This window comes from Anolis sagrei, chromosome 7, assembly GCF_037176765.1.
Source record: "Anolis sagrei isolate rAnoSag1 chromosome 7, rAnoSag1.mat, whole genome shotgun sequence".
Lineage (NCBI taxonomy): Eukaryota > Metazoa > Chordata > Lepidosauria > Squamata > Dactyloidae > Anolis > Anolis sagrei.
Window position 1 is genome coordinate 10,348,815 of NC_090027.1, and position 27,895 is coordinate 10,376,709.

General features: G+C 42.1%; 1 protein-coding gene across 2 annotated transcripts in view; it reads right to left on the bottom strand.

The window, feature by feature from the left end:
- Nucleotides 1–1,698: 1,698 nt before the first annotated feature.
- Nucleotides 1,699–27,895, bottom strand: part of DDHD2 (DDHD domain containing 2) — a 63,314-nt gene continuing 37,117 nt past the window's right edge. Inside the window, exons 9-18 of one of the 2 annotated variants that reach the window (XM_060787089.2) lie at nucleotides 25,817–25,887; nucleotides 24,752–24,865; nucleotides 22,632–22,730; nucleotides 20,557–20,676; nucleotides 15,504–15,659; nucleotides 13,874–13,976; nucleotides 10,924–11,103; nucleotides 9,019–9,181; nucleotides 6,447–6,562; nucleotides 1,699–3,127 (exon numbers count right to left, since the gene is read on the bottom strand). In XM_060787089.2, coding sequence (XP_060643072.2) covers nucleotides 6,481–6,562; nucleotides 9,019–9,181; nucleotides 10,924–11,103; nucleotides 13,874–13,976; nucleotides 15,504–15,659; nucleotides 20,557–20,676; nucleotides 22,632–22,730; nucleotides 24,752–24,865; nucleotides 25,817–25,887 — 1,088 coding nt within the window. In that variant the 3' untranslated portion in view covers nucleotides 1,699–3,127; nucleotides 6,447–6,480. The remainder of the gene's footprint in view (nucleotides 3,128–6,446; nucleotides 6,563–9,018; nucleotides 9,182–10,923; nucleotides 11,104–13,873; nucleotides 13,977–15,503; nucleotides 15,660–20,556; nucleotides 20,677–22,631; nucleotides 22,731–24,751; nucleotides 24,866–25,816; nucleotides 25,888–27,895) is intronic. The other variant, XM_060787092.2, reaches the window with a different exon arrangement.

Sequence of the window (27,895 nt, forward strand, 5' to 3'; positions counted from 1 at the left end):
TCTGTTGTTGTGCTGTTCGAACACAGAAATGTTGGACCACCCCAACAACCACCATGTCAGACTACCCAGAGAACCCAGTGAAATCCACAAGCATGTGGACAATTCCAACAGAAAGGAGGAAACCATGAAAATGAACAAAATCTGGCTACCAGCATTAAAAAAAACTCTAAAATTACAACAGCAAAACAGCAGAGAGGAAACAAACAAGGACATCTAATCACCTCTCAACAAAAGATTGCTCCAGGCACTGCCAGGCAATCAAATGCTAATCAAGGTAGTCAGTTGAAACATTCACACCTAGCTCCAGCAGAAAAGAGTCCTTTGTCCCACCCTGGTCATTCCACAGATATATAAACCCCTTTTTCCTAGTTCCAACAGACCTCACAACCTCTGAGGATGCCTGCCATAGATGCAGGTGAAACGTCAGGGGAGAATGTTTCTAGAACATGGCCATATAGCCTGAAAAACCTACAACAACCCAGTGATTCCAGCCATGAAAGCCTTCGACAATACGGTCAAGAAACTTCTTCCTTGTCTTTTGCAGACACATCCTTTCACCTCCTTTAATTCCAAGGTTCTTTTTGCAGAATTGAATAAAGACACTGAAGTCAGATATTTACTGGAAAAAGGTTGTTTTTTTGGATAGATATATTTTACAAAGTGCATAAACATCCACTGTTTTGGGGGACTTTACTGACCAGGGTTGGGTTCTTCCTATATCGACCTCCGCTCCTGCAGAGGGTCCGATGTTGATTGCACCAAATGGAGATTGCAATCTGACGCACACGCACAGTCAAGAGAAAGCATTAAGGGGTGACAAATAGTGCAAACACTTGGGGAGAAGAATAATCCAGTTGAAAACCAGCCGGCGGAGCGCTTAGATAAGACCATATGGAGACAAAATGGCAGGTCACAAACATACTTTTTGTGCTGCTGACCTGAGGAGAACTGTTTGCAAAAAATGCAGGGAATCAGTGAAAACTCTGCACCACTACACCAAGACGTGGATAAGTGACCAATCACTTGATAGCATATTCGGCTTGCAGGGCAAGCCAAAAAACTCCAATATATTTCAACCTTGTAAATATTGGAACAAGTGGAAGCAAATTACTAATGCAGTACCATGCATCCCACTGCCGTGCCAATCAGTGGGTTGTAGGTTTTTTCGGGCTATATGGCCATGTTCTAGAGGCATTCTCTCCTGATGTTTTGCTTGCATCTATGGCAAGCATCCTCAGAGGTAGTGAGGTCTGTTGGAACTAAGAAAATGGGTTTATATATCTGTGGAAAGACCAGGGTGGGACAAAGGACTCTTGTCTGTTGGAGCTAGGTGTGAATGTTTCAGCTGATCACCTTGATTAGTATTTGATGGCCTGGCAGTGACTGGGGCAATCTTTTGTTGAGAGGTGATTAGATGTCCTTGTTTGTTTCCTCTCTGTTGTTGTGCTGTTGCAATTTTAGAGTTTTTAATACTGGTAGCCAGATTTTGTTCATTTTCATAGTTTCCTCCTTTCTGTTGAAATTGTCCATTTTATTTGAGAACACAGAAATGCTGGACCACTCTCACTAGGAAAAGGGGTTTTCATATATTCACACCTAGCTCCAGCAGACAAGAGTCCTTTGTCCCACCCTGGTCTTTCCACAGATATATAAACCAATTTTTCTAGTTCCAACAGACCTCACTACCTCTGAGGATGCTTGCCATAGATGCAAGCAAAACGTCAGGAGAGAATGCCTCTAAAACATGACCATATAGCCCGAAAAAACGTACAACAACCCTGTGAATCGTCTTTCACATCCTGTTTTTACTTTTCTGAAACTCCAGCCAGCTTAAGAGCTTTCCCACTGATGCCAGCAACCAGGACTGGCTATTTAATGTTGTTTACAGCAGGCCACTATGTTGACAAATGTTGCCTTTAAGATGGAAAAAAAGTCATCTCCTAACCTAATAAGCATCTCTGGAGATTTCCATCCTTCTCCGAGATCAGGTACAAGTGAGGTATCTACTTCTCCCATGACTTAAATATGAGGCCTTGAATGTGTCCAGAAACTAGTCTATTGTGTTGCTAACTACACAAAAGCCTACTTCAAACCCAACGGTTTGTGCAAAGGCTTAGAAGGTGCAATTATCACTGGTTTTGGCTGCTTGCTAAGACTATGCTGCACATATTTTCAAATGAAGCTCACAAAGCTGGTGCCGAAGGGTCATACCGGGTCCGCTCTTCTCTTTTAGCCAGACGTTAGACCCATTTTGTGCCACAGACGAGGAATGTGCAAACACACACTACCTTCAAACCCTTTGGAGCGCTTACTACACCTAGGCGGAAGAGAAAGACACAGCCAGACTACTCAGGCACTCTTCCTCAATGCACAACTGCGTGCACACTGCGCAGGTCTCAACAAGGCAGGGGCAAGTGAAGGCATACAATGGAGACCCGGGCCAAAGCCGGATCCCAACTAAACTAAACAAATGATAAGACAGTGCAATAACGAGAGGAGTCACTTCTACATCAGGAAAGGAAACAAACGTATAGATTTCCATTTCTTCCCAGGTGATTGGCGTCCATCTCTTTGCTGCTAGAGGACCCCCAAAATGGCAACTCATTGTACAACTTGACTGCAACAGAGGCAGCCTCTTGCTTTGGTCTGCGGTCCCGTCTATTGGGTAAAGCAGCAGCAATAAAGGTGCGCATAATAGGAAAACAAATCCGTTCCTCAAAACAATAAAACACAACACCACAGAAGGTTTTCCTTCATGTCCATACCTGTTGCAAGCTTTACTCGGCTTTGCAACTTCACCCTGATGGTTCAGTCCCTTATTCAATATTGACAGCTGTTATTGGGGCTTCCCAACGTAAGAGGAGGTATGAAGATCTAGCACCGGATACTGAGCCCCATCTAGTGCAGAGCTAGGCTTAATGCAGGTGATATTGCAATCTGATGCACACGACTCTCTAACCAGGGGATGACAAGTTCAGAGACTCAGGCTTCCTGCGTATCCTGTGGAATATGAGGAAGGTGGTGAATCCTCGAGGGCTCCAGGCAATGGGGGTGGTATATGTCGGATGCATCAGCAACAGATGGGAGACGAAGGAAGGTGAGCCAGAGTCCAGGTGAACTTGTAAATCTAAGGAAGCAACAAGGAAAGGGTCAGCTTTGCTGTTTCTCTGATAAAGGCGCAGAAATCAAGGAGCAATGGCTTCTATTTAGAAACATTAATGCAGTGGTTCTCAACCTTCCTAATGTCGTGACCCCTTAATACAGTCCCACATGTTGTGGTGACCCCCAACCATAATATTGTTTTCATTGCTACTTCATGACAGTCATTTTACTACTGTTATAAATCATAATGTAAATATCTGATATGCAGGATGCATTTTCATTCACTGGACCAAACTGCGCACAAATACCCAATACACCCAAATGTGAATGCTAGTGGGGTCGGGGAAGGATTGATTTTGTAATTTGGGAGTTGTAGTTGCTGGGATTTATAGTTTGCTTATAATCAAAGAGCATTCTGATCTCTACCAGCGATGGATTTGAACCAAACTTGGCTCCCATGACCAATGGAAAACACTGGAAGGGTTTGATGGGCATTGACCTTGAGTTTGGGAGTTGTAGTTCACATATATCCAGAGAGCACTGTAGACTCATGCAATGGTGGATCTGAACCAAACTTGGCATGAATATTCAATATGCCCAAATGTGAACACTGGTGGAGTCTGGGGAAAATAGATCTTGACATTTGGGAGCAGTACTTGCTGGAATTTATAGTTCATTACAATCAAAGAACATTCTGAACTCCATCAATGATAGAATTGGCTCAAACTTCCCACATGGAATCCCCATGACCATCGGAAAATACTGTGTTTTCTTATGGTCTTTGGCGACCCCTCTGACACCCCCTCGCGACCCCCTAAGGGGTCCCGACCCCCAGGTTGAGAAACACTGGATTAATGATTTGTTTATTTATTTATTTAGAAGTTTTATATACCGGTCTTCTCACCTCGAAAGAGGGACTCAGGCCGGTTCACAACATGTGTTCATATACAATAATATACAAAAACAACACAGTGCATCATCATTACACATTAAAATATAAGTACAGTAAAAACATCATCATCACATTACACAAGCCAAGTTGTCAATACAGTCATAGTTCATCATCCTCCTTCCATGTGGACGAAGGTTATAGACTCAGTCCTCAAATGCCACGTTCCAAAGCCAAGTCTTTATTAGTTTCCTGAAGGTCAGGAGGGAGGGAGCAGATCTAATCTCTAGTGGGAGGGAGTTCCAAAGCTGAGGAGCCATAACCGAGAAGGCCCTGTCCCTCGTCCCCACCAAACGCGATTGCGAAGGTGGTGGGACCGAGAGCAGGCCCCCTCCAGAAGATCTTAATAACCTTGATGGTTCATAGGGGAGAATCCGTTCAGACGGGTAAACTGAGCCGGAGTCGTTTAAGGCTTTATAGGTCAAAACCAGCACTTTGAATTGTGCACGGAAGCTAATCGGCAGCCAGTGGAGCTGGCATAACAGAGGGGTCGTATGATCTCTGTACCCCGGTCCTGTTAGCAATCTGGCTGCCGCTCGTTGGACTAGTTGAAGCTTCCGGGCAGTCTTCAGAGGCAACCCCATGTAGAGAGCGTTGCAGTAGTCTAGATGGGATGTAACCAGAGCGTGCACCACCGTGGCCGAGTCAGACTTCCCAAGGTACGGGAGCAGCTGGCGCACAAGCTTTAATTGTGCAAAAGCGCCCCTCACCACCGCCGAGACCTGGGGTTCCAGGCTCAGCGATGAGTCCAGGATCACTCCCAAGCTGCGAACCTGCGCCTTCAGGGGGAGTGTGACCCCATCAGTTCTGTTAACAGAGACTGACATCCCTAAACTACAGCAATTGTAGGAGACTCAATTTTTAATTTGTCTGAATTTTCCCACAAGCAGGGAAAAATAACACGCTGGGGGACATCTTAATACAGGGAAAGTAATCTAACGACTATATGGATCCACAGTGGTTGTTTAAAGGGAGTAAAAGTTCCAGACATACAGTCAAGAAATCTTCAACATTAAGCTTGTTCAAACCATTATACATTCTGAGAAATAGTATGCATGCATTTACCGCATATACTCGAGTATAAGCCTAGTTTTTCAGTCCTTTTTTAAGGCTGAAAAAGCCCCCCACGGTTTATGCTCAAGTCAAGGCTATTTATTAATTTACATTATTATTAGAAATACAACAAGATGAGTCCACAGGAGACACTCTGCTGGCTGTTGTATTGGATCACACCTCGGACACTTTCCAAGTGTCTAGGACTGTGTGATGTATCAGCGAATAATGCGTGCAGATCCCAGTAAGGTGGCCTTTTGCAGCTGGCAGATGGTCATCTTGTCAGTGCCGATTGTGTTTAAGTGCAGGCCAAGGTCTTTAGGCACTGCACACAGTGTGCCGATCACCACTGGGACTACCTTTACTGGTTTGTGCCAGAGTTCCATCTTTAAATCCTCATACCATGTCATCTATTATTATTATTATTATTATTATTATTATTATTATTATTACATTTATTATTTTACTCTATTATTATTACATTTACATTATTTTACTCTATTATTATTACATTTATTATTTTACTCCATTATTGTTACATTATTTTACTCTCTATTATTATTATTGGAAGACTACATAAGCGCATCTACATTGAAGGTTAGAATAATGGTTTAATCAGAGTTTGACAGTCTTATCATAAATTGCAGTTTTATGTAAATATTCAAAAACATTTAACCTACAGATGCCTAAATTAATGTAATTTTATTGGTATCTATTTTTATTTTGAAATTTACCCATAGCTGCTTAATTTCCCACCCTTGGCTTACACTCAACTCAATATGTTTTCCCAGGTTTTTTTGTGGTAAAATTGCGTGCCTCGGCTTATATTCGGGTCGGCTTATACTTAAGTATATACAGTACTACATGGTGAGTATCCCAAATCCAAAAAGCTTGGGTTTGGGAGAGTTTGGGATTTTAGAAAAAAAAAATGGATGTTGGAATATCTGTGTTTGCATTACAATATAATGAGATTAGGCCAAAGCCTTAACACGAAATTCATGAATTCGTGTATATACTTCTTCATACAAACAGATACCTTTATAGATAGTCTTTTTAATAATTTGTGCATGAAACAATGTTTATGTACACCGAACCATCAGAAACTAAAGGTGTCACTGTCTCAGCCATTTATGTAGATGATTTTTGTATTCTGGCTAAGGGGTGTGCAACATTTTATAACCTCCTAAATAGATTAAACAAATAATAAAACCCTCATATTGTCTACCAAAAAATAGCGAAAAATACAAGTGTACACGTAAGGTAAAAGTACAGCATGCATTTTGTACAGTGTGACTGAATGGGAAATGATTATCAAGTCAGTCTGCTAGGCAAGGGGACTTACATTTGGTAACCAGCCTGGTGCAGCCCGTCAGTTTTTACGGAAGAGGCTGGTCCATAGTGATGCCTTTCGTTTGATAGATTTCTTTCAGCAGCAACAATACTGTGTCCTCCGACTCCCTTGAAAATACAAGTATATAAAGAATGTTTAAAATGACACTACAGAGAATGAATGTGGGAAGCGAGGGGCAGGTTTTATTTCACCCAAGAGATCTGAAAATCACCTCCCATTGCATTACACACACACAAAAATGTCCCCAGAGGACATCTAGAGGTATAGGGGGCATTTTCACCATGCTTTTTGGGGACCCACGGCACATTATGTTTCCACAAGGGGCCATCCTATGCAATCTATTGAGCAATTCAAATCTAGAAATAGTTTTCTAAGATCTATAGAGACACTCGCTGGAACACCTCAGCAAGCGAGAGTCCAAAAGTGGCAGGCTCAAACCCAGAACCTCAACCAATGGCTGATACCAAATGAGAGACTCCCTCCTGGGCACACAGAAGACTGGGCGACTTGGAAGGCGCTGAACAGACTGCGCTCTGGCACCACGAGATGCAGAGCCAACCTTGAGAAATGGGACCACAAAGTGGAATCCACGACATGCGAGTGGGGAGAGGAGCAAACCACTGACCACCTGCTGCAATGCAACCTGAGCCCTGCCACATGCACAAGGGAGGACCTTCTTGCGGCAACACCAGAGGCACTCCAAGTGGCCAGATACTGGTCAAAGGACATTTAATCAACTACCAAACTCACAAATTTTGTATTTTGTCTGTTTGTTTGCTTTGTTCTGTTAGAAATGTAATATAATTGACTGGTTGCCCTGACACAATAAATAAATAGCAATTCAATGTAGGAAAACCCAAGTCTCCCAGAATCAATTTAGCATCTTGGAGAACATCTTCTGTCTATCTAAAAATGCTCTGTGCATAATGAGTACCTTAAAAACAAAGAACCAATGAACGAAATCACATCAAATTTGGCAACAAAACCTCTCACAACACAAGGAGTGACCATCACTCAAAAAATTATGATTTTGGCATTTCGGAGTTGTGGTTGCTGGGATTTATAGTTCACTTACAATCAAAGAGCATTCTGAACTCCATCAGCGATGGAACTGAACCAAACTTGGCACACAGAACTCCCATGACCAACAGAAAATACTGGAAGGGTTTGGTGGGCATTGACCTTGAGTTTGGGAGTTGTAGTTCACCTACATCCAGAGAGCACTGTGGACTCAAACAATGATGGATCTGGACCAAACTTGGCACAAGCACTCAATACGCCCAAATATGAACAGAGATGCAAGTGCTCAAGCGCCGCATTCGGGATGTCTATGCACAGCTGGACCTAGAGAGCATAGGTAGGTCTTCAGCCACAAGGTTTTTAGCTTCCCACAAAAGGAATATTCATTTAGAGCACTACCTAACTATTCCACTTCCTCTACCCTTAAGAAGAATATATACTAGGGCTAGGTTTGAACAACTCGGTACTATGGTGCAAACCGGGCGTTACTGTAACATCCCAAGAAGTGAGAGATTCTGCGTCTGGGGCGAACAAACAGTGGAAGACATTGAACATTTCTTAATTGACTGTCCAGCATACACCGAACTGCGAGACAGATATTTACATCCAATATTATCCAACTGCAGGTCCCCCAACATAAATGATATTCTGACATCCCTCTTGCAAGGGCAGGAAAGATCCAACATAATCAGAGTAAGCCTTTTTATTCTGAAAGCTATTAAGAAAAGAGCAGATTTCCTGAAAGAAGAACCAGGAAAATAAGATTCTGACTATAAATAGAAGGTCGGCTGCTGTCCTCACCTTGTTGCCTTGTTTTTTTACTCGTGTTCTATTTTGAAATGGTCATATGACCAAATAAATAAATATTATTATTGTCAACAGAGATGGAGTTTGGGGGAAAGAGACCTTGACATTTGGGAGTTGTAGTTACTGGGATTCACAGTTCACATACAACCAGAGAGCATTCTGAACCCCACCAATGACAGAATCGGGGCAAACGTCCCCCACAGAACCCCCATGACCAACAGAAAACACTATGGTCTTTGGTGACCCTTCTGACACCCCTTTAGAAATCTGCTCTTTCTCTTTTTTTGGTCATGGGGGTTCTGTGTGGCAAACTTCCCACACAGAGCCCCCATGACCAACAGAAAATACTTATCCAACTCCCTTCATCAGGGCAAGAAAACGTAATCAAAGTCCTCCTGACAAAGAACCATCCAGTCATAGATATAGATAGATAGATAGATAGATAGATATGATTCACACAGAGAGATATAGTACCATAGATTTGAAAGGGACCCTTAAAGAAGGATAACGATATGTTGCATGTTCCTGAGTAGCCAAACCAGACAATCTCCACATCAACACTGACACAGAAACAGCAAGAAATACTGTTTACCCACAAGCAGAAAGAAATTACATATATTAGAAACCAACACTTTCTCATTACTTTATTTTCCAGATCACCAGACTGGGCCACAGCAATGCGTGGCAGGGGACAGCTAGTGTTAAATAAAAAAGTTTAGGGAAACCTAAAACTTACCAGTAGCAGAGGTGGCCTTGCAGTGCAAACAAATATTCATTAAAGCTTTCGATTGGCTTCTCTTGAAGCACATAGTCAATCCGGTGGCCCCCATTCAGCATGCCCACATTGATCGGAGTGGGCTCTTCTTTCATGGAAGTGGATGCCTCCTCGGGTTTCTCTTCTGAATTTGAAAGAAAGGGTAAGAGGGGTGATAAGATAAAACTGGCAAACTATATGAGTTTAGCATAAACTATCCAATGGCAGTAGGCATTGCAACCTACCTTTTCTGTGCCTTGTTTCATGAAGCCCGAAGGTAGTTATAATAATAATAACAACAGTAATTATTATTATTATTATTATTATTATTATTATTAATATTATTATTTTATTTATACCCCGTCACCATCTCCCCAAAGGGGACTCGGAGCGGCTTACATGAGGCCAGGCCCAGCGATACATTACAGCCACATAAAATATAAACAACAAAATAACATCACAATAAAATAAATAAACCAATCAAGTAAAATAAACAGTACAAAAAAACATCATGGAAAATAAAACACAGTAGGTGGCAGGCCTGTGTTTCCAAATGCAGAATTGCTGTGAGTTTTCCGGGTTGTATGGCCATGTTCCAGAAGCATTCTCTCCTGACATTTTGCCCACATCAATGGCAGGCCTCCTCAGAGGTTGTGAGGTCTGTTGGAAACTAGGCAAGTGGAATTTATATCTGTGGAATGTTCAGGATGGGAGAAAGAACTCTTGTCTTCCTGAGGCAAGCGTGAATGTTGCAATTTGCCAGCTTGATTAGCACTGAATATCCTGACAGCTTCACAGCCTGGCTGTTTCCTGCCTGGGGGAATCCTTTGTTGGGAGGTGTTAACTGGCCCTGATTGTTTCCTGTATGGAATTCCTCTGTTTTCTGAGTGTTGCTTTTTATTTACTGTCTTGATTTGAGAGGGTTTTTTTTAAAAAAAATACTGGTAGCCAGATTTTGTTCATTTTCATTGTTTCCTTCTTTCTGTTGAAAGTGAACAAAGGATTCCCCCAGGCAGGAAACAGACAGATTTTTTTTTTTTTTTATTTCACCATATTTATATACCACCTCTCTCAACCTAAAGGTTTTGAAGCTGCCAAGTTATTTAGTGTTATATTCAAGCTGGCCAATTGTAACATTCACACTTGCTTCAGGCAGACAAGAGTTCATTCTCCCACCCTGAACATTTCACACACACACACACACACACACACACATATATATATATATATATATATATATATATATATATATAAATATATAAAACCCATTTGCCTAGTTTCCAACACCTCAAAACTTCTGGGGAGGCCTGCCACAAATGTGGGTGAAACGTCAGGAGAGAATGCTTCTGGAACATGGCCATACAACATACAACAGCCTGGAAAACTCACAGCAACCCAGTGATTCCAGCCATGAAAGCCTTCGATAACACATATCCAAATGCATCTTATCTGCAAGTCGCTTCTGGTGTGAGAGAATTGGCCATCTGCAAGGATGTTGCCCAGAGGATGCTTAGATGATTTGATGTTTTATCATCCTTGTGGGAGGCTTCTCTCATGTCCCCACATGAGGAGCTGGAGCTGATAGAGGGAGCTCATCCGCCTCTCTCTGGATTCGAACCTGCGACCTGTCGGTCTTCAGTCCTGCCAGTACAGGGGTTTAACCCACTGCGCCACCAGAAGCGACTTGCAGTTTTCAGGTCACTCCTGATACGACAAAAAAATTAATCTTATCTGCAATTTCATTCTGCAAGATTTACTTGGAGTTTCACAGTGTGAATGCAGAACAAGGCATTCTTTTTCTACTTATGGGAAAAATGTGCAAACTCTACAGGGATGTGTCACTAACGTTGTTATCTGGCTTTACATCCTGTTCTGCCAGTAACTAACCATTTTGCTTCTCAGGACTGGCTTCCACTTCCGCTTCCACTTCCTGCTCTGCTTCTCCCGTCGTCCCGGCCTCCACAGCCGGTAACGAAGACCTGGTGAAGGACTGCCAGGCTGTCCTCAAGGAGCCCAGCAAATTGTTTTTGAGGTCCATACTCATCCGCGTAAGTCCCTCCTTCAGCTCTGGAAAAAAGAAAGAGAGAATCAATGCTGTGTTTGCTAACTAAACATAGGGGTGCTTAAGATCCTATACCAGGTCTGCACAACCTGTGGCCCTCCAGTTGTTTGGGCCTCCTTTCCAAAAGCCCTCGCCAATAACTCCAATGGTCAGGGATTCTGGGAACTGTATTGGAACCCAATACACCTGAAGGCCCCCAGACTGCACAGGCCTGCAGGCCTATACTAACATTCATAATGCCTAAAATTGCTATTGGCATGGCAGAGTACACATTTCTTACCCACCAGATCAACACATCAGAATAATGCCTCCCTTTTTCCCTCAAGCAATATCTTCAGTTCTGTTCCCCGCATGTCCGCAAAGGCTAGAATCTTGATATAATCCCTTCTTATGGCAGAATACATTTTACTTACTTAGGTGATCCCTCATTTCCTGAGTAGGATTGTCTTCCAAGATCGGTGTTCTGTCGGTGGGTCCATAGGTGACTGTGGGGCCCTATTCTTGATCTGCATCTCCTCCCGCAATGAGGGCATTGGTTTCCAGGTGGAAGGCAGTCCCGGTTGGGGTTGGCTTGAGGCGCCTTCCTCTCTCTTTTGCCCTCCATTCGTCCCTCTTCAAATTCTACAGCACTGCTGGTCACAGCTGACCTCCAGCTAGAGTGCTCAAGGGCCAGGGCTTCCCAGTTCTCGGTGTCTATGCCAGAGTTTTTAAGGTTGGCTTTGAGCCCATCTTTAAATCTCTTTTCCTGCCCACCAACATTCCGTTTTCCATTCTTGAGTTTGGAGTAGAGCAACTGCTCTGGGAGATGGTGGTTGGGCATCCGGACAATGTGGCCGGTCAAGCGGAGTGGATAATGGAGGACCATTGTGTCAATGCTTGTGGTCTTTGCTTCTTCCAGCACACTGATGTTTGTCCGTCTGTCTTCCCAAGAGCTTTGCAGGATTTTCTGGAGGCAACGCTGATGGAATCGTTCCAGGAGTTGCATGTGACATCTGTAGACAGTCCTTGTCTCACAGGCATGTAGCAGGGTTGGGAGGACAATAGCTCTATAAACAAGCACCTTGGTCTCCCTACGGATGTATCCCTACTAGTCCAATGTGGGCTAGGCAAAACTATGGTGACGTGGATCTGTAATTGGTTAAATGGACGAACCCAGAGGGTGCTCACCAATGCTTCCTCTTCATCCTGGAAAGAAGTGACGAGCGGAGTGCCGGAAGCAGGGTTCCATCCTGGGCCCGGTCCAGCTCAGGATCTTTATGAATGACTTAGATGAAGGGTTAGAAGGCAGGATCAACAAGTTTGCAGACAACACCAAATTGGGAGGGATAGCCAATACTCCAGAGGACAGGAGCAAGATTCAAAACGATCTTGACAGATTAGAGAGATGGGCCAAAATTAACAAAATGAAGTTCAACAGTGACAAATGCAAGATACTCCACTTTGGCAGGAAAAACAAAATGCAAAGATACTGAATGGGGGATGCCTGGCTCGAGAGCAGTACGTGTGAAAAAGATCTTGGAGTCCTCGTGGACAACAAGTTAAACATGAGCCAGGAATGTGATGTGGCGGCAAAAAAAGCCAATGGGATTTTGGCTTGCATCAATAGGAGCATAGTGTCTAGATCTAAGGAAGTAATGCTACCCCTCTATTCTGCTTTGGTTAGACCACACCTGGAATATTGTGTCCAATTCTAGGCACCACAATTCAAGAGAGATATTGACAAGCTGGAATGTGTCCAGAGGAGAGTGACTAAAATGATAAAAGGTCTGGAGAACAAGCCCTATGAGGAATGGCTTAAGGAGCTGGGCATGTTTAGCCTGAAGAAGAGAAGGCTGAGAGGGGATATGATAGCCATGTATAAATATGTGAGAGGAAGCCACAGGGAGGAGGGAGCAAGCTTGTTTTCTGCTTCCTTGGAGACTAGGACGTGGAACAATGGCTTCAAACTACAAACTACAAGAGAGGAGATTCCATCTGAACATGAGGAAGAACTTCCTGACTGTGAGAACTGTTCAGCAGTGGAACTCTCTGCCCCAGAGTGTGGTGGAGGCTCCTTCTTTGGAAGCTTTTAAACAGAGGCTGGATGGCCATCTGTCAGGGGTGATTTGAATGCAATATTCCTGCTTCTTGGCAGAATGGGGTTGGACTGGATGGCCCATGAGGTCTCTTCCAACTCTTTGATTCTATGATTCTATGTCCCGGTCCTCAAACACTCCCTGCTTCATTCGGAAAAATGCTGCACTTGCAGAGCTCAGGTGGTGTTGTATTTCGATGTCACTGTTGACTTTGGTTGAGAGGTGGCTGACGTGGTAGCAGAAATGGTCCACATTTTCTAATGTTACACCATTAAGCTGTATCTCTGGCATTGGAGAGGGATTGGCCAATGACTGCTGGAAGAGCACTTTGGTTTTCTCGATGTTCAATGACAGGCCGAGCTTCTTGTATGCTTCTGCGAAGGTGTTTAGAGTGGCCTGTAGATCTTCTTCTGAATGCGCACAGACGACAATGTGTTCTTGGATATCAGATATTTACATTAGAATTCATTACAGGAGCAAAGTTATGAAGTAGCAACAAAAATAACGTTATGGTTGGGGGTCACCACAACATGAGGAACTGTATTAAGGGGTTGCGGCATTAGGAAGGTTGAGAACCACTGATCTAGATAAGTGTAACTGACTGTTAAGAACAGCGTACTTGTAGGTGAACTCCTAGAAATGGAAAGAATTTGTGCTTTGTTAAAAGCATACTTAGATCTGGTGTTTGAAGGAGTGTTACCTAGATGCATTCTCTTCCTGCCTTTGTGGTGAGGGAGAAGCATGGGCTCAAATTCCACATCAGGGACAACCAAGGGCTCAATCCTATATGCCACTGGGTCAAACTGCAGAGGAAAGCACACACAGCATATTATTTATTATTGATAAGAAGCTCCATCTCACATTTGTATCCGAACAAGTTGCAGTATAATCTAAGAACTAAATCTCTGAAAAACCACCCCAATGCATCTTATCTGCATTATTTATTTATTTATTTATGACATTTATATGCCGCCCTTCTCACCCCAAAGGGGACTCAGAGTGACTTACAAGACACACACACACATACACACACTCTCTATATTAAATTATTAGTATAGTATACTATCAGTATTATATATTACTATATTTTCTTACACCATTATATTATAATATTATTAGTAATATTATTATTGTAATATTACATGTAATATAAAATATATATTATAATATTGTTTTATTATTAGTAGTATTGTATTACATTATAATATCGTAAATACTATATTGTATATACAATATATTATATTATTGGTAAATTATAATATAATATAATATAATATAATATAATATAATATAATATAATAATTAATGAAGATGGAACTGTCTTCAACTGTAGCCCCTTTTCTCTTCACTCTGGCCAGAGCAGCAGTTGGTCTCCATCATTATCATTTAGTTTCCACTCCCCTTCCCAAAGGATCAAACTCCAGTCAAAATTTTGGCTACTACACAGTGGACCAAGTGAAGACCCCAAAGACTTCCAAAGTAGTCCCAGGCAGAGTATATGCTTTGAAGTTCAAGCATACACACAATTTTTTGCCTTTTGTATGCAAGCTTCCATGTCAGTGGAACCAAGATGATATTCCATATTGTGTGGAGGAATCACAGGCCTTATCACTAAATAAAAGGTAGAGGTTCCCCCGACTCTGGGGGGTGGTTCTCATCAATTTCAAAGCCGAAGAGCTGGTATTGTCCATAGACAACTCCAAGGTCATGTGGCCAGCATGACTGCATGAAGTGCCGTTACCTTCCCGCTGCAGCGGTACCTATTGATCTACTCACATTTGCATGTTTTCAAACTGCTAGGGTACCAGAAGCTGGGGTTGACAGCTGGACCTCACCCAGCTCCCTGGATTCGAACCTGTGACCTTTTGGTCAGCAAGTTCAGCAGCTCATCGCTTTAACCCACTTTGCCACCAGGGGCTCCATAGAAGAGATTGATTTCAAGAGCCGGCATTGTCCATAGACACCTCCAAGGTCATGTGGCCAGCATGACTGCTTGGAGCACCGGTACCTATTAATCGACTCACATCTGCATATTTTTGAACTGCTAGGTTGTCAGAAGCTGGGGCTAACACCAGGAGCTCATCCCACTTTCTGTTTTTAACTGTCAATCTTTCAGTCAGCAAGTTCAGCAGCTTAGCGGTTTAACCCGCTGTACCACCGGAGGGGTTCTGATAACTAAATACTTTGGGATAAATTTGGACCATGTTTGTTGTAATCAGGTCCCACAAGAGATGAACGTTACATGATTTTAGAAGGAATGAAATAGAAATAACTTGATCTGGATCTGACATCTTGATGCCAGTGGGTATAAGTGTTACTATCATACATACCGGATGAAAGACGTTGAAGAAACCTTTGCAGGTTGGTAGCCGGTAGTCTGGATCGATCCTATTGACACCACGTACGGTGAGAAACATCCCAATGGGGGAGCCAAAGGCAAAGAAGATTTGTGGCTCGTAGATCAGCTGAGGGTAGTCTGCATGGACCTGGCAGAATGCAAATACATTAGACTAATTGGGATAGAGCCAACGATTTCACGTGATACCTATCTGCGACTAACCCAGTGGTTCTCAACCTTCCTAATGCGGTGACCCCTTTATACAGTTCCTCATGTTGTGGTGACCCCCAACCATAAAATTATTTTCATTGTTACTTCATAACTGGAATTTTGCTCCTGTTATGAATTGTAATGTCAATATCTGATATGCAGGCTGTATTTTCATTCATTGAACCAAATTTGGCACAAATGCCCGATAGGCCCAAATTTGAATACTGGTGTGGTTGGGGGGGGGGGGGGGGGGAAGAGGAGAGACTTTATCATTTGGGAGTTGTAGTTGCTGGTATTTATAGTTCACCTACAATCAAAGAGCATTCTGAACTCCACTAATGATGAAATTGAACTAAACTTGGCATATAGAACTCCCATTACTAATAGAAAATACTGGAAGGATTTGATGGGCATTGAGTTTTGGAATTGTAGTTCACCTGCATCCAGAGAGCACTGTGGACTCAAACAATGATCAATCTGGACCAAACTTGTCATGAATGCTCAATATGGCCAAAGAGTGGTGGAGTTTGGTGAAAATAGACCTTCACATTTGGGAACTATAGTTGCTGGGATTTACAGTTCACCTGTAATCAAAGGGCATTCTGAACCCCACCAATGATAGAATTGAGCCAAACTTACCTAAAAGGAGCCCCATGGTCAGCAGATGTTCTTTGGTGACCCGTCTGACACCCCTCTTGCAAACTGCTCAGGGGTCCCAACGATGGCGAAATCACGAGGCGGGCAAGGGGACTTTGGGAGAAGTCAGGCCTCGCGCCAAAGACCCCTCCCCCGCCTCGTGACCTCACCAAATGGCAAAAATCGCGAGGCAGGCGAGGGGCCTTTGAGTGAAGTCAGGCCTCGAGCTGAAGACCCCTCCCCCACCTCGCGATCTTACCAAATGGCAAAAGCGCGAGGCGGGGGAGGGGTCTTCGGCGCGAGGCCTGACTTGCCCAAAGGCCCCCCCTCGCCTCGCAACCTCGCCAAATGGCAAAATCGTGAGGCAGGCAAGGGCCCTTTGGGCAAAGTCAGGCCTCACGCCGAAGACCCCTCCCCTGCCACGCGATCTTACCAAATGGTGAAAGCACGAGGCAGGGGAGGGGTCTTCGGCGCGAGGCCTGACTTTGCCCAAAGGCCCCTCCCCCGCCTCGCGATCTCGCCAAATGGCGAAATTCCGAGGTGGGTGAGGGGCCTTTAGGTGAAGTCAGGCCTCGCGCCAAAGACCCCTCCCCCGCCTCGCGATTTTACCAAACGGCGAAAGCGCGAGGCGGGGGAGGGGGCTTCGGCACGAGGCCTGACTTCGCCCAAAGGCCCCTCCCCCGCCTCGCGATCTCGCCAAATGGCAACATCGTGAGGCAGGCAAGGGGCCTTTGGGCAAAGTCAGGCCTTGTGCCAAAGACCCCTCCCTGCCTCGCGAGCTCGCCAAAAGGCGAAAGAGCGAGGCGGGAGAGGGGGCTTTGCGTGAGGCCTTGGTGCGGGGACAACGGAGGCAGCCTCGCGACCCCTCCGAAATGGTCAGGCGACCCCCCTGGGGGTCGCGACCCCCAGGTTGAGAACCGCTGAACTAACCCATGACAAATGTGAAACAAGAGCAGTTTCTTAATGTATAGCGGAATCTTGCTGCATGATATTATGAACCTCAACAATCCAAATTCTAAACAGAATCCAATTTCATCCCTGGACTGCACAAATGTCTTGTGTCATCAAGTTTCCAGACCTCAATGCGTACCTAGACTAGAGATAAGATGAGAGTGAGGCACACCTCTCCTTCACGTTCCTATGCAGGTTTCCCAAAAGGGCTTTGCCTTTACTCTTCCTCTTTGCTACTGTTTCCTCCCTTTTGATAATGTAGCATTGGAATTCAATGAGGCAACTTCCTTTTTAAATGTATTTATTTATTTATTTAAAACTTTTCTATCCCGATCTTCTCTACCTCCGTGGAGGGACTCAGACCGGCTGACAGCAGAAATTCAATGCACAAACACAACTAAAAACATCATAAAATCATAATAAATTAAAATACAGGCAGAATAAATACATGTAGTCCACGCTCTGGTTACATCCCGTTTAGACTACTGCAACGCTCTCTACGTGGGGTTGCCTTTGAAGACAGCTCGGAAGCTCCAATTAGTCCAACGCTCGGCAGCCATGATTTTAACAGGAGCGGAGCGCAGGGAGCATACAACCCCCCTGTTGCGCCAACTCCACTGGCTACCGATCTGCTACCGGGCTGAATTCAAAGTGCTGGCGTTGGCCTTTAAAGCCCTAAACGGTTCCGGCCCAAGCTACCTATCCGACCGCATCTCTGCCTATGAACCCACAAGGACTTTGAGATCTTCCGGGGAGACCCTGCTCTCGATCCCGCCTGCTTCTCAAGCTCGGCTGGCGGGGACGAGAGATAGGGCCTTCTCGGTGGTGGCTCCTCGGCTGTGGAACGCCCTTCCTACGGACATTAGACTAGCACCATCTCTAATGGTATTCCGCAAAAAGGTGAAGACCTGGATGTTTGTGCAGGCGTTTGAGTAATTTAGTGCAATCTGGTAATGGAACATAGGAATGGAACAATAGACGACGAACCTGGACTACGCTTGGATGATGAGAAGATTGGGTACGGTTGTTTTTTGTAATAATTGTGCATTGTAATTGCTTATTGGTAATTTATGGATAATGTGTTAAGTCAATTGTTATATGTTGTATGGAACCACTGCTGTTTCTACTGTTTTTACTGTTTGTGAACTGCTGTGAGTCGCCTTCGGGCTTGAGATACAGCGGTATAGAAGCAAAGTAAATAAATAAATAAATAAATAAATAAATGTAAGCCAAATCGCTAAGATAGAATCAAGATCAACACAATCCGCAAATTTGGTCAGTAATTATTAGGTTATTGCTGGACTCAACCAAATTACTGTATATACTTGAGTATAAGCCTAGTTTTTCAGTCCTTTTTTTAGGCTGAAAAACTCCCCCTCGGCTTATACTCGAGTCAAGGTTATTTATTATTTTATTCTATTATTATTATTAATATTAATATTATTACATTTATTATTTTACTCTATTCATTATTACTATATTTATCATTTTACTCTATTATTATTACATTTGTTGTTTTACTCTACTATTGTTATTATAGCATTTATTATTTTACTCTATTATTGGATGGCTACGTAAGCACATTTACATTGAAGAAGGTGAGAATAATGGTTTAATCAGAGTTGGACAGTCTTATCTTATATTACAATTCTATGTAAATATTCAAAAACATTTAATCTACTGATGCCTCAATTAATGTAATTGTATTGGTATCTATATTTAATTTGAAATTGACCAGTAGCTGCTGCATTTCCCACTCTCGGCTTATACTCGAGTCAATACGTTTTCCCAGTTTTTAATGGTAAAATTAGGTGCCTCGGCTTATATTTGGATCGGCTTATATTCGAGAATATACGGTAATCTGGGAATGCTTTGTCCCAGAGCTAGGGTTTCACTAGCTTTCTGAAGGTCAGGAGGGAAGGGGCAGATCTAATCTCCATCGGAGAGAGTTCCACAGCCGAGGGGCCACCACCGAGAAGGCCCTGTCTCTCGTCCCCACCAGACGCGATTGCGAATGTGGCGGGACCGAACCATTTAGGGCTTTATACGCTAAAGCTAGCCTATAGTTTTGTTCAAATCAAAATATTTATTTCGGTCATTGACCAGCACAGGAAATAGTATATTTTTGTTTGCTTGATAACTTTAAACTGGAGATTGATTAATGCAAGCTTATCTGATTCCGCCAATGTGATGTGGCGGCAAAAAAAGCCAATGGGATTTTGGCTTGCATCAATAGGAGCATAGCGTCTAGATCCAGGGAAGTCATGCTCCCCATGCTCTATTCCGCTTTGGTTAGACCACACCTGGAATATTGTGTCCAATTCTAGGCACCACAATTCAAGAGAGATATTGACAAGCTGAAATGTGTCCAGAGGAGGGCGACTAAAATGATAAAAGGTCTGGAGAACAAGCCCTATGAGGAGCGGCTTAAGGAGCTGGGCATGTTTAGCCTGAAGAAGAGAAGGCTGAGAGGACATATGATAGCCATGTATAAATATGTGAGAGGAAGCCACAGGGAGGAGGGAGCAAGCTTGTTTTCTGCTTTCTTGGACGCGGAACAATGGCTTCAAACTACAAGAGAGGAGATTCCATTTGAACATGAGGAAGAGCTTCCTGACTGTGAGAGCCGTTCAGCAGTGGAACTCTCTGCTCCGGAGTGTGGTGGAGGCTCCTTCTTTGGAAGCTTTTAAACAGAGGCTGGATGGCCATCTGTCAGGGGTGATTTGAATGCAATATTCCTGCTTCTTGGCAGAATGGGGTTGGACTGGATGGCCCATGAGGTCTCTTCCAACTCTTTGATTCTATGATTCCCAGCACAATGTTTTGTGATTCCTAACAGATGAGCAAAGGACAGATATTTATAAAGCACCGGCTGAAAAAGTCAGACCAAGACACCAAAGCAGAAGGGGGAAATTCACCAGAGCAGCAAGAACCTGATGCTCCCATTTGGGTTTGACCTGAACTTTGGGAATTAGGAAGCTATCAGCAGAAACCAGAAGCTCAACAGCAGGGCACCATTATACATTCTGTAAACATGTTCTAGAAATGGGAACTGGCAGACTCTATGCTAGGTATGTTCAATACTGCTCTAGAGCAGGGAAACTCTCAAAAGAAGTCAACAATAGCTGTATTTCCAACTGTTACACTTTATAAACAAGTGTAAACAATAAATAAATAAACAAGGCAGGCATTAGACTCTAATATTTGTTTCTAAAACATCCCCGAGTCGCAAGGGAGGTGAGGGTTACCTGCCCTGTCATTACATCCAGACGTCGGCAACCTGTCCCTGTATTTGTGGGTTTTACAGGTGCCTCCTGCTTGGCATCTTCACTTTCCCCAGAAGCTGCAGGTTTCTGCCCTTTAAGATTCTGCAACAAAGAAAACATCAACAGCCTCTCGCCTTGAGCTTCCTTTTCAAAACATACGATTGGTTCAACCGCCTGCCCCATTGCAAGTCTTATCTCATAAAACAGCAATTAGCAAACACAACCACACAGATGTTAAACTACAATTTTTGGCATTTTCCTATGCATCTTAGTCGTTTTAACTCTCCAGGATGCTGTGTTTTTAGTGTAACTGTGTTTATTTAAATATTAGTATTTCTTGTTATTATTTTGTATTATTGCTGATGTTTAGTAGTTATAAGTGTATTGATGTTCAATGTATTGTTGAAGGCTTTCATCCTGGAATCACTGGGTTGTTGTAGGTTTTTTCGGGCTATATGGCCATAGTCTAGAGGCATTCTCTCCAACCCGGGCGGCTTCGCGACCCCCGGAAAATGGCCCAGCGACCCCCTTGGGGGTCGCGACCCCCAGGTTGAGAACCGCTGTTCTAGAGGCATTCTCTCCTGACGTTTCGCCTGCATGTATGGCAAGCCTCCTCAGAGGTAGTGAGGATGCTTGCCATAGATGCAGGTGAAACATCAGGAGAGAAGGCCTCTAGACCATGGCCATATAGCCTGAAAAAACCTACAACAACCCATCTATTGATGTTGCTTGCATTTAGAACAGATATATGAACTGGCCTATTTAGGATAGTAAGGAACCACAATGAAGAAGTACAGGAGAAATAGGATGATATATAATATAATGTAATGTAATATAATATATTGTATATACATATAATATTTATAATATTATAATTTAATACAATATAATACTACTAATAATATGATATTATAATTATATATTTTATATTACATGTAATGTTTAGTAGTTATAAGTCTATTGATGTTGTTTGCATTGCTTTGATTTCTTTGTCATTGTTGACTACAGCATTGAATGTTTGCCTTTTTTGCATGTAAACCACTCTTAAGTCCCCTTGGGGAGAGGGAGCGATCTACAAATAAAGTATAATAATAATAATAATAATAATAATAATAATTATTATTATTATTATTATTATTATTATTCCAGCATATAGATCTCGTTTGCTGTGACATACTGTGTTTTTGTGTCAGTAAAATAATAATAATAATATAAGCTAATAATATAATATAATGTAATATAATATATTGTATATACATATATTTATAATATTATAATGTAATACAATATAATACTATTAATAATACGATATTATAATTATCTATTTATATTACATGAAATATTACTAATAATATTACAATATAATGGTATAGTACAATATAGTAATATTTAATACTGATATTGTACTATGCTAATAATATAATATCTTGTATGTATATGTATTTTGTGAGCTGCTCCGAGTCCCCTTTGGGGTGAGAAGAGCGACATATAAATAAATAAATAAATAAATAAATATTATTATTATTTGAAACATAACAAGATGAGTCCACAGCAGACACTCTGCTGGTTGTTGAATTGGATCACACATTGGACACTTCCCAAGTGTCTAGGACTGTGTGATGTATCGGCAAATAATGCGTGCAGATCCCAGTAAGGTGGCCTTTTGCAGCTGGCAGGTGGTGATTTTATCAGCGCCGATTGTGTTTAAGTGCAGGCCAAGGTCTTTAGGTACTGCACCCAGTGTGCCGATCACCACTGGGCCCACCTTTACTGGCTTGTGCCAGAGTCTTTGCAGTTCGATCTTTAAATCCTCATATCGTGTCTGCTCGAAGTGCCATTCATCCATCACAAAGTTCAGATACTACGACATTCTGCTGTTTTATGGCAATGAGTGGCAAGATAAGACAGAAAGACCTTATTGCAAAAGATGGGGGGGAAAGGAAATCAAAAGGATAGGACAGGATGCTTCAGCTGTGCTTGCATTACTAGATAATGCAAAGATGTTAAAAGCAAATATTGGGTACGGAAGGTACATATTATGCTATTTTAATGCTTACAGAAATGTTGCTGTTCTTATTCCGTAAATAGTGTAGGATTTTCATCCGGGGTCCTAACGGAATTCCCATGTCTTTGAGTTCTTTTTCCGTACACAACGCCTGCACAGTAAAACAAACAAATAAATCCCACACCCAGGTATGTATGACCTGCAGTTTTATCATAAACAGTGATTTAAAGGAAATACATTTAGGGAAAATTCTAGTTCACTGAGACAAAAGTAGTAGTAATAATAATAATAATAATAATAATAATAATCTTTATTTATATCCCGCCACCATCTCTCCAATGGGGACTCGGTGCGGCCAACAAACCTCACAACTTCTGAGGATGCCTGCCATAGATGTGGGCAAAACATCAGGAGAGAATGCTTCTGGAACATGGCCATACAGCCCGGAAAACTCACAGCAACCCAGTGATTCCGGCTATGAAAACCTTCGACAACACATATCCAAATGCATCTTATCTGCATTATCATTGTGCAAGATTCAACTAGAGTTGGGATTTTCACAGTCTGAGTGCACAACAAGGGGCGGCCAACAGACCTCACAACTTTTTTCAAATATGCAAAAAATGGGGAAACTCTACAGGGATATTACTACTTTTATTATTATTATTATTATTATTATTATTATTATTATTATTTTCTAAACCCAGAAGATAACAAAAAACGTAAAGTCATTTAGAACAGATATATGAAGTGGCATATTTAGGATAGTAAGAAACTACAAAGAAGAAGTACAGGAGAAATAGGATGATATATAATGTAATGTAATGTAATATATTGTATATACATATACTATTTATCTATATAAATAAAAATGTAATGTTCGTTTGTGGGATTGACATAACTCAAAAACCACTGGACGAATTGACACCAAATTTGGACACAAGACACCTAACAACCCAATGCATGTCCTTACCTCAAAAAAATTGATTTTGTCATTTGGGAGTTGTAGTTGCTGGGATGTATAGTTCACCTACAATCAAAGAGCATTCTGAACCCCACCAACGATGGAATTGAACCAAACTTGGCACACAGGACTCCCATGACCAACAGATAATACTGGAAGGGTTTGGTGGGCAGTGTCCTTTGGTTTTGGAGTTGTAGTTCACCTACATCCCAAGATCACTGTGGACTCAAATAATGATGGATCTGGACCAAACTCTACACGAATACTCAATATGCTCTAATGTGAACACTGGTGGAGTTTGGGGAAAATAGAATCTTGACATTTGGGAGTTGTAGTTGCTGGGATTGATAGTTAACCTACAATCACAGAGCATTCTGAACTCCAAATAGAAATGGGCCAAACCTCCCAAGAGAACCCCCATGTGGGCCACAGCAACGCGTGGCAGGGACAGCTAGTAATATTATAATTTAATACAATAGTAATAATAATAATAATAATAATAATATCTTATATTTATATATTTTATATTACATGTAATGTTTAGTAGTTATAAGTCTATTGATGTTGTTTGCATTGCTTTGATTTGTTTGTTTTTCTTGACTACAGCATTGAATATCTGCCTTTTTTGTATGTAAACCACTCTGAGTAATAAGTATTAATATTAATATTTAATATTAAATATTAATAATATTACTATTATTAATATTATAAATAATATTATAAATATTATTTATAATATAAATATTATATGTATATACAATATACTATACTAATATACTAATAATAAACAATATTATAATTATATATTTTATATTACATGTAATATTACTAATAATATTACAATATAATGGTATAGTATAATATAGTCATATATAATACTGATATTGTACTATACTAATAATATAATATATTATATGTATATATATCTTGTAAGCCGCTCTGAGTCCCCATCGGGATGAGAAGGGCAACATATAAATGTCCTAAATAAATAAATATTGTTTATAGCAAGCATGGGCTTACTAACATTAGTATGAGTCAGTCATATATAGGCAAAGAGGACACAAAACAAGCCCTGCACAAATAAATCTGTGCTCCTTATAACTGTCAATCCAAACTTTATCTGTATGAGGGACCCTTGATGCTAAAATAATAAACAACCGGCAAAGCACACACATCTAAGCCAAGAGCCCCTTTCACATCTAATTTACCAGCGCTTGCCTGTCCACTTCTTCTTTCTCAAATACAGAGCAATATTCAGAAAGTTCAAGTTCGGTTAAGATGTCCTTTGTGGATTTACTTTCTTCCGGAGTGGTTGCTAGAATCTGCAAAGACAATCGCCACACATATATACAGCTTTTAAATGAAAGGTGCGTTTGTTTTTCAAACAACGTAAGACAATAGAATATTGAAGAAGAAGTAGAAGAATATTCCCATTCTATCTCGTTTTATGCAAAGGGCTCTTATTGTTGTTGTTGTTCATTCGTTCAGTCGTCTCTGACTCTTCGTGACCTCATGGACCAGCCCACGCCAGAGCTCCCTGTCGGCTGTTACCACCCCCAGCTCCCTCAAGGTCAGTCCGGTCACTTCAAGGATGCCATCCATCCATCTTGCCCTTGGTCGGCCCCTCTTCCTTTTGCCTTCGACTTTCCCCAGCATCATTGTCTTCTCTAGGCTTTCCTGTCTCCTCATGATGTGGCCAAAGTACTTCAACTTTGTCTCTAGTCTCCTTCCCTCCAATGAGCAGCCGGGCCTTATTTCCTGGAGGATGGACTGGTTGGATCTTCTCGCAGTCCAAGGCACTCTCAGAACTTTCCTCCAACACCACAGCTCAAAAGCATCGATCTTCCTTCGCTCAACCTTCCCTAAGGTCCAGCTCTCACATCCGTAGGTGACTACAGGGAATACCATGGCTTTGACTAGGCAATGGATCTTTGTTGCCAGTGTGATGTCTCTACTCTTTACTATTTTATCAAGATTGGACATTGCTCTCCTCCCAAGAAGGAAGCATCTTCTGATTTCCTGGCCACAGTCTGCATCTGCAGTAATCTTTGCACCTAGAAATACAAAGTCTGTCACGGCCTCCACGGTTTCTCCCTCTATTTTCCAGTTGTCAATCATTCTTGTTGCCATAATCTTGCACCTGAGAAACCCAAGTGAGAGAATGAAGCTAGTAGTATAAGCTTTCACAGACAAATCACACTTGTTTGGGTGATACCATATCATTTTAAAAAACCTCCTCAAATGATGAAATTGCTTGCGATGCAAACACATACCTCATTTTTCCTTTCCTCTCCATCCAGTGTGCATTTTTGATTTGTGAGAAGATCAAACAATATCAGTGATCCTAAGGAAAGAGCACAATTAACAGGATGCAATGCCTAAAAGAAGACCATGAATATGCTAATCTTCCCTGCCCCTTTTTTAGTATTACTCTTTTTTTTAATATGTAGTTTTGTGACTCTTGATATAATATTTTGTTCTGGATTTTTTTTCCAAAAAAGAAATGCAGATGATGAGCTTATTATTAGTTGAGGAAGACCAATAGGAAGAAATTGTCTTTTCCTAAGACTTTCCTTCAATAATAAATAATAATAATAATAATAATAATAATAAATAATAATAATAATAAACTTTATTTGTACCCCGCCCCATCTCCCCGATGGGGACTTGGAGTGGCTTACATGGAGCCAAGTCGGAACAACAATAACAATAAAGAACAGCCAAACCCAAACCAAAACATAAACAATAAACAACATAATTTAACATAATCAATAAAGATGTGAAAAACACAAAGGGAAGAAGATAACACGGTCTGCCACATCTCTACGTTTTTCAAGTACAGGCAATTTTGTCTGCATTGTTCCCCAACTATCGGAATAAATACATTTTTTTTTCCGTGTCAGGAGCGACTTGAGAAACTGCAAGTTGCTTCTGGTGTGAGAGAATTGGCCGTCTGCAAGGATGTTGCCCAGGGGACACCCGGATGTTTTTCCATCCTGTGTGAGGCTTTTCTCATGTCTCTGTGTGGGAAGCTGGAGCTAACAGATGGGAGCTCATCACGCTCTCTGGATTCAAACCATTGACTTTTCGGTCAGCAGTCCAAAAGGAGCCCCCGGTGACTCAATGAGTTAAACCAGGGGTCCTCAAACTTTTTAAACACGCTTTTGTTACATCCCGATTAGATTACTGCAACGCACTCTATGTGGGGTTGCCTTTGAAGACTGTTCAGAAACTTCAATTAATCCAGCGGGAGGCAGCTAGAGTACTCACCGGAGCGTGATACAGGGAGCATACCACCCCTCTGCTATGTCAGCTCCACTGGCTGCCGATCCAATTCCGAGCACAATTCAAAGTGCTGGTTCTGACCTACAAAACCCTATACGGTTCCGGCCCAGCGTATCTGTCCGAACGGATCTCTCTCTTCGTCCCACCTCGGAGTTTAAGATCTTCTGGAGAGGCCCTGCTCTCGGTCCCGCCTCTATCACAAGTGAGATTGGCGGGGATGAGGAGCAGGGCCTTCTCAGTGGTGGCCCCTCACCTATGGAATTCACTCCCCGGGGAAATTAGATCAGCGACATCCCTCCTTTTCCTTTAGAAGGAAATTAAAAACATGGATTTGGGACCAGGCGTTTGGGCAATCTGGCAGATAAATAAAGGACTATGACGATAGATAGGAATAGACTATGTGGAATGAAGTATGGACTCTGAGTTGGTGAACGCTGAGCATGAGATTGGTTATTGATTGTGATATATATTGATTGTTTTAATTGTTACAACTGTTTAACTGCTGTTTTTATGTGTTTTTGTATTATTGTGTAGGCATCCAATTGTGCCTGTTTGTAAGCCGCCCTGAGTCCCCCTTCGGGGGTTAAGAAGGGCAGGGTAGAAGTACACGAAATAAATAAATAAACAAACAAACAAACAAACAAACAGAGAGCCAGGTCACAGCCCCTCAAACAGTTGGAGGGCCAGATTATAATTTGGAAAAAAAACATGAATGAATTCCTATGCACACTGCACATATCTTAAAAACAATACAATAATTAAAACGAAGAGCAATTTTAGCAAATATAAACTTATTAGTATTTCAATGGGAAGTGTGGGCCTTCTTTTGGCTGATGAGATAGGATTGTTATTGTTGTTGTTATGTGCTTTCAAGTCATTTCAGATTTAGGCTGACCTTGAGCGAGGGCCGGGTAAATGACCTTGGAGGGCCGCATCTGGCCCCCGGGTCTTAGTTTGAGGACCCCTAAGTTAAACTCTTGTGCTGGCAGGACTGCAGAATGAAAGGTTGGTAGTTTGAAACCATGGAGCAAGGTGAGCTCCCATCTGTCAGCTCCAGCTTCCCATGC